Source organism: Pestalotiopsis fici (assembly GCF_000516985.1).
Source record: "Pestalotiopsis fici W106-1 unplaced genomic scaffold PFICI_Scf_3, whole genome shotgun sequence".
Lineage (NCBI taxonomy): Eukaryota > Fungi > Ascomycota > Sordariomycetes > Amphisphaeriales > Sporocadaceae > Pestalotiopsis > Pestalotiopsis fici.
Genome location: NW_006917093.1, coordinates 2426374 through 2434226, shown reverse-complemented (window position 1 = coordinate 2434226; position 7853 = coordinate 2426374). Strand labels below are relative to the sequence as shown.

The following is a 7853-nucleotide window of genomic DNA, read 5'->3' as shown; positions in this document are numbered from 1 at the left end:
GAGAAGAAAAAAGAGAGAAGAAAAAAGAGAGAAGAAAAAAGAAAGAGAAAAAAAGAGAGAGAAAAAAGAGAAGGAAAAAGAAGCTGAATAAAATGTAAAGCTCTACACTAGGAACCAGCATAATGGTCATTGGTGGTTATGGATATATCGACACCTATTCTGTACTCTCGTCCGTTGCTGTTGCATCCCTCCAACATAGAACCAAACGTCAATCCTCAAATCATATATACGTAGCCATAATCTTCATCCAGAACGAATTAATCCTCCCTTGTTTTCAAAGGCCAACGGATCACATTTACACTTGCTCCAGAGCCCCTTGCGAAACGGGGTCGTTTTCCTTGCTGCCCGTGGCACGGTATATGTCGGTGTTTACCGCACCATGCTCTGTATCTATACTACTCCGTACATTGCGCCCGATTCTTTTACTTGATGCGGAATATATTGTTATTTTATCGAGCGATTTGATTCAATCTATAGGAAATGAATACCTAGGTAGTTTGCTAGGTGCTGTACAAGACTTTGCGTACAAGAGAAACGTGCAGCCAGTTGCTGTAACTCTCCCGCTACATCCCTCCCGTAGAAGGAATCTCCTCAATTAGTTCGATTTCTGCCATCTTTGCATTACAGCCCCAGAAGGGTATATAGCCATGTCTCGTTGTAACATACAAAATCTTTCCCTGTGTTGTGGTGCCAATGCTTTCCAATTCCAATCTTCTGGCGAACGACGGCACCCGAACTGATGATGCGCCGTCACGATGATTTGCCAACCCGCAGCATGCGACGTCTCGCTTCGCCCACACTGGCCCCGGCAATGCAAAACATTGCGATCAACATTCTCATATTCCGCCGGTGAATAGATGCATACTTGGACTTGCTCGATTGTGATCTTCATATCTGTAGGACATCGAGAACAAGAGTGCAAAACATCTCGACATGGGACAAATGGAGAATCTGGTTGCTCAGACTCCAAACCTTGAGCTCGGGGATTTCTTCCACCCAATCCCTCGAAAACAACACCATGTATGCCACATAGATAGCTCCTGCTTTATTGTTTATTTATGAAGAGCATGTACGACAGGTCATTGGGAGAGTTGAGGAAAGGGCGAACATGATATCGGAAGGCACATTTCGACATGGAGACTTTTTTGTTACTGCGGTCATTTTGTGCCAGGTTTAATGTAATAGTTCTGTGAGTGGCTGGCAGCAACATAAACTCAAGTAAGCACAATGTAGTAGTTAGAGTTCTAGACCGCCCGGCAATATGCGCCTCTACTGTATGTGTACCTACCTTGTAGGTCAAGTAGATCTTGCTACACTTATAAGAACCACTTGACATTCATCCTTCTTTATGACCATGGCGTCTTCCCATAAAACTGATTGTGAACATCTTTTTTTTTTTTTTTTTTTTGATATCTGCCGATCATGGGAGTTACTATCACTCTCGCAATCTTCGTGCTCTGCTTCGTCGTCGGGGTTCTGGCAAAGCCTTTTGTGTCACTCATTCGTCAGGCGCACCGCTTCGTCTTTGGAAATCGCCCACCAGCCCCCGAACCGGTCGCTCCCATCGATGGAGTCCACGCAGCCGATTCACAGAATGCTTCATTGCTCTCTATCCTAGTTGAGTTTCGCATTATATCTCCGGGTATTAATGACTTGCAAAGCTTGGCGATGACGGATTCTCGGCCCGGCAATGAGTGGATCGGTGAGATGCGTCTACGTCGTTCTGGGATGGCAGCCCAGATTACGGTGCCGCAACCGCAGGACTCCCAGGGGCGTGTAAGAATCACTGCAACGATGGAGTGATGGGCACCGGTATATTAGAGAACAACTGAAGCCTGCCGTTGGATCCACCTGTACGGCGATCCAGCGTCCTTATATACGAATCTATATGCCCCCACATGGACCCCCTACGCAGTCCTGCAACGCTCTGACAATACGCGCCTCTCCAAAAAGGCTCGTCCCGAGCCATACGAAACCATCATGAAGTAGAGAAACCCAATAAAAACGACGATAACGACAGATCAGCGTTCCCAGCTAGGCGCTAGGACTTGGTAAAGAAGAGGAAGAGAGCTCGTAGCGACGATAAGAAAAAAAAGTAAGCTCGTGCCACGACGAGGGCGGAGAGAGCCCGCAGCTCGGGTGTTCTGCTCGCCAACGTGTGCTTGCAGTCCTTGAAGAGCTATCGAATGTATCCGAGCGGGTGATTTGTGGTATCTGCGGCAGTTTGATAATTGAAATGTGAAGTATATTGTCTCGCACCTTTCTGAATAAGATGCAATACCTTCTAGTCTTTCGAGACGTCAAAGTGGAGGAATAATGGAGCGCTTCCCCACACATGTATATATCTTTGACCATCCAACCACTGTTGGATGTGAACAACTCAACTAAAACAACAACTATTGTACCATACCCATATGCCTATTCACATAAGATTCATGCGGCGTGATAGTACATGGTGGCTGTTCTGGTCTCCATCAAGCCTTGCAATTGCCGGACTCCTGGTTGCATATTGGTCTCATGGCTCAACACAACCCGGCTGCGTATCTATACGAATACCTAGTCAAGCCAGTTGAGGATGAGTCGTTTGACACCAAAGCTCTCCAAAGTGCCAGTATAACCACGGTAGACCCTGGTAGAAGTAATGATTATCGTCTTAAAAATTGCTAATCCTGGCCAATGGCCTCGCCAAGGAGGCAGTGGTTCATGTGTTTACATCTTAGAAAACACTCTCTATTATATTAGTAAGGTACCTAGATAATCCACGCCGTTACAATCATGCTCGGTATATGCCGCCCCGCATGGCCTGGCACCGTGCTTCTCGTTTCATCCGCGTCTGCAGAAGGCTTGAGGTAGACAAGTTGTCTTATAAGTTCATGGATCTTCGATTGTTTCCAACTGGTAGTACATATGTAGTTTGTAGGGAGCTCTATCAAAAGAGCTATATTTACACAGCTCAAGGGTGGTCAAATCAGACTTGACGTGAAATTGTCAGGTGCTAAGATCAAAGGTCAAGAAATTTGCTTCGTCACCTCCCCGCGGATTTGTCGGAGTCATTTAGGACGGATACTACGGGAACTACTGCGGCTTTTGTTTTGCAATCGTTTGTTCATATCTATGTAAAGATGGACTCTCCCATAAGGGCTTCCAAAATTAGAATGCACCATTACGAAGCATCAGTTGCCGTTGGTCATACCTAAAAAGTTATTCAAATAGTGAAAATCAAGGGGGCAACAAGAATAAAAAATCAAAAACATACAACACCGGGGATTCCCCAGCCGTCACCGATCTGAGTACTAATCCGGCGGTCGCCAGTTTATCTAGGGCAGAGCGGACGGGATGCCGAGTTCTCTGGTGCCTGTGGTCGTATGTGTTAAAGATACTGCAAAAATACAACCATATTGAAACAATATTGTCTATAGGGAAAATGCATTAGTTCCAGATGAAGGTCATGGCTAGGTATATATGATTTAAGGATTGATATTTGGTCTTATATTGGAGGGATGCAATAGCAACGGACGAGAGTACAGAATAGATCTCACCTGAGCCAATGTGTGAAGGGGTACCCAAACGCCTTTTCGGCCATTCCAATTCGTCCGAGGTCATAGTACTTAGATCGTGTTCTCTTCTCTCCCAATAAGTAAGTACGCACGCATTACCTGTCTGCAAGGACGGACGATACAATTCCTGTGAACCCTTTCTTTAAAGCTACCTCTCAAGTTGAATTGCCGGCAAAAGCTGGATACGGAGGGGATCGGCCCTTGGTCGGCCTTGCAGGGGAATCCCATGTCCCGAGTTCCGGTCGTCCCAATTCAGATTCTCCGCGATCATGAACGGCGACGGACCTTGTTCCAGACCCACAGGCTTCCGTCCTTGGGGCATATCTGTTGCAGTGATCTATTGCATTGGCTGGGAGGCTTGGCTTCGGGTCTTGCCCACATTGGAAAGCGCCCGATTTTCCACACGGTATTTGCCATGGTCCGAGCTTCCGTCGCCCGGCCATCAATCTGAAAAGTGGAGCGGCCGAAGACTGTTGGTTGCGACCGCCGTATATCTTTTCATGATGGATGAAGCCACTTGGCTGAAGTGTATATCATCTTTGCGCGCCTGTAGCTGTCGGGGAGAGGTCGAGGTGCGTGCGAATGTGTGATATCAGTGCTTCTAGGTAGGATACTACTTGTAACCTACAGAGAAGACGAAAAGTTTTCGTCGAAAACAATGAGTCGGTGCGTTGGTCCGGCTGGTCAGGGGAAGTCTCTGTTGCGTTATGCCAGCCAGCGGGGATCCTTGTCACCGTACCAACCTGCTTTGCTGTTTGGCCCACGCTGTGTAAGGAGCAAACAGTCACATTTCTTTTGGCTGGTTTACCTGCTTACCTATATACCTATTCGTAATCATCCAAGTCTGTAGCTTGGGAAATTCTCTGCCCCTTTCAACTACTTCCCCTTGTTTGTTTCGGCCAACGTGATAAGCAATCACCAGCACCCGTAACTATTCCTTTGGCGTATGCCCACATCGGTGTCATATCACGACGCTGATATCCTCGCAACTATGGGATCCTTTGCTGTACCACAGCTCATATTCGGATGTGGCGGCCTCGGAAATGAGTTCATTGGAGCGGATTCTGTCAAAGAGCTCCTGGGTGTCCTGAAAGAGCTGGGTATCAGTCGCCTGGATACGGCTGGCCTGTATCCTCCAACCGACATCGGAGCCTCGCAGCGTCTTATCGGAGAGACGGGCGCGGCAGGGCTAGGATTCACGATTGATACCAAGGTTCTGATCAGCATGAAAGGTTTCGCGGGTACCCTTGAGCCCGCAAAGATTGAGAGTTCCATCGAGACCAGCATTAGTGACCTGAGATTGGGCGACGGCCAGCGTATTGGCACCTACTACGCTCATGCCCCGGATGTCACAACGCCCCTAAAAGACCAGGCAAAAGGTTTCGATGCACAATATAGAAAAGGACGTTTCGACAAGGTAAGCATCACATTTACCTCGAGATGAAATTAAATTGACCACAAACGCATTATAGCTCGGCCTTTGTAATTATCCACTCGAGATGCTCGCCGAGTATATCGAAATCTGCGAGCGCGAGGGTTACGTAAAGCCTAGTGTATTCCAAGGCTGCTACAACATCATTGACCGCCGACATGAAGGGGCGACAATGGACCTGGTCCGCAAGCACAATATCACATTTGTAGCACACAGCCCAAACGCAAGTGGCTTCCTGCATGGGAAACTCACGTCAGGCCAAGTCGAAGGAACGCGCTTTGCGCCTGGGAATATCATGTCGATCGACGCCCGGCGGTACGATACAGAAAAGCATCACGAAGTTATCCGTTTCCTAGATAACACCCTAGAGCCATACGGCATCTCCAAGACGGATGCATCGCTGCGATGGCTGGCTTTCCACTCTCAGCTCACCGCCGATGATTTCATTATCTTTGGCGCAAGCAAACTCCCCCAGGTGAAGCAAAATGTAGCAGCGGTGGCTCAAGGGCCTCTACCCGATGATGTCGTTCAGGCAATAGATAGCGTCTGGAGAACTCTCAAAGCCTAGGGAGGGTGGGCATTTCGCTCGGCCTGTGCCTGAGCTGATCCGTCTTGCTGATTGTTGGTCTTACGGCCTCTGCAACACCGCTAGTCAGGAATCAGAGAGGGAGATATCACTCGTTATGTTCAGTACTGGCGTTTGATGAGTGACTGAAACTCGCACCAGCTACCAAGAGCATTTCTATAAATCGGGCCAACACACAACAAGATAGATTTTCGCTATCGTTGAGCAAAACAACCCAACATGTGAGGGAGGAAAAACAAAATAAAGTCTTCCCTCTTGCCAAGAGATCAAGTAGTTCTTTCAATTCATTGATACAAATACACATGTTTACGTGGCCCCATGCTCAGGTGCCGGGCCCCAGACTGACCTTTCGATGAGCCACTCCCATTTCCCTCTTTCCTCTTCCACATTTTCAAACATGAAGCTCTGAAAAGTGATGTCGACGCTGTCGAATTTAATAAACGCCCGTCATGCGGGCAGTCAACTGGTCTCCATTCAGGGACTTATCAACTCAATTCAATCGACCAAAATGCGAGATTTTGGTTCATCACGCACCAATATGTAGAGCGTGTATATGGTGATGGTTTACAAGATATACGCCGCACATCCTACCAACTGTTCAATATTGATTGGAGTGCGGCAGCTCGTGAGCCACTGGTCTGCGCTCTCCATTCCCCAATTCTCGAGGTGGCAACGGGTCGCTCCCTAATTCTGGCGGCGCTACAGATACAGGGGGAGCATCAGAGGTGCCGGCTGCTATATTCTCCGTTTGCGGTGACTTTGATCGATCTGCTGTCTCTGGACTGATTGTTTTCGGTGTCTGCTTCCTCTTCCACAAGACGAAAACCAGGCCAATGAGTGCCAGGAGGCCCACTGCTCCAATCGTAACACCGGCAATCTCGCCCGGTTTGAGCTGAGAATTTCCCTGATAATTTGAAACTGACGTGGATGATGCAGTCGCCAGTGAGGCTGTCGCTGTCTGTGATTGCGTAATGGAGATCGAGGTAGTCGCAGAGGCAGTCGCAGACACGCAGGATATTGTCTGAACAAGGGGCGCAAAGGCCCATCCTGATGATAGTACAGTTTGACTTTCTGCTGTGCATCCCACAGCGTTATCCTCTTGTATGAGCCCTTTGTAGCCGGTAGTACAGCACCAAGCGCCTGAGTTGACGAGGCCCCCTTTCCCGTAAAGTATCCAATCCGGGTCAGAGCACTAGAAAACGGTAGTTGCAGCACATCTGCGGCGTCGAACACGATTCATGCCTTGAGGAAAAGTTTACACAAACCTTTGGCATGTCCATTGCGTCTTGACTGCGGTTTGATCCACTCTGACAGCACCAATTGCCGAATTCGGGATCGACACCGCCACAGTCCACACCTTGCGGACAACATCGTGGTTGTGCACCACTCCCACAGAGTTGAGGTGCCAAGGACGGGCAGACGGCTGCATCGACTCGAAGCGAGTAACCTCCTTCGTAAGGGCAGACTTGAGTAGATGATGCTCGCAAACTCAGTAATGCCCAAACAGAGATGATGCATGGCGGCGAGATCACTCGCTTTTGTTCTGGAATGCTGAGAGCCATGTGTGGATACTAAAATTATTCAAAAGGCTATCAAAGAGTAAAACTTGGAGAATCAGTGAACGCGAAATCGATGTGGGTGGTCATGGAGGGCCTGATGTAGACTTTGCGAAGTAGGCTGTGAGACCAGAAATGAAATTATGCAATGTAACTCACAATGTAGCACGACTCCAATTTTGGGCGAGATCCACGGCCTGTATTGGCGCATATCCTTTTGTCTTCTTCGGTCAGGACGTCGCCAATGTGAAGTGTTCTCCAATTGAATCGACGAAAGATTCTTCGTAGATTCTTGGCGCCTATTTGCGTGATGATAGGTTGGATGCAATAACATTGATCGTCCCGTGTGGGTGTCGGCTGTTGTAGCTGGCACCGTGCCCCATCAGACTTTTGCAGTGGTGATGCTTGTATTACTAGCAATGCTCAGTCCATTATACTCAGGCATTCAAGACGAAGACAGAGTCTCAATGACTTCGAAACAAGTGATAAGGAAGTGACTAGTAATATTTGTGACATTAAAGAGATCCAGGGATAAACCTGTCAAAAGGAACAAATAATTAACGGAAAGGATTAGTAAACTGTAACCAATTGCGCATCGTCTCAGAGGCTGGTATGTTTGTGCCACCAGCCAGGACATTTATAATACGATCATTCCGTAGAAATGAAGAAGAAGATTAACGATGATTCTCTCAAACAGAAGTTAATCGTGCGCATAACTGGAA

The 7853-nt window shown here is 47.9% G+C and overlaps 2 protein-coding genes across 2 annotated transcripts; one reads left to right on the top strand and one right to left on the bottom strand.

Annotated features, from left to right (window-relative positions):
- Window positions 1–4548: 4548 nt before the first annotated feature.
- On the top strand, window positions 4549–5557 carry PFICI_04874 (uncharacterized protein; the record flags this gene model as incomplete). Its single annotated transcript, XM_007833455.1, has 2 exons — window positions 4549–4974; window positions 5030–5557. 2 exons carry the CDS (start codon window positions 4549–4551, stop codon window positions 5555–5557), a joined length of 954 nt encoding a protein of 317 aa, XP_007831646.1.
- A 616-nt stretch (window positions 5558–6173) lies between these two features.
- On the bottom strand, window positions 6174–7137 carry PFICI_04873 (uncharacterized protein; the record flags this gene model as incomplete). Its single annotated transcript, XM_007833454.1, has 2 exons — window positions 6174–6767; window positions 6841–7137. 2 exons carry the CDS (start codon window positions 7135–7137, stop codon window positions 6174–6176), a joined length of 891 nt encoding a protein of 296 aa, XP_007831645.1.
- Between the last annotated feature and the right edge of the window lie 716 nt (window positions 7138–7853).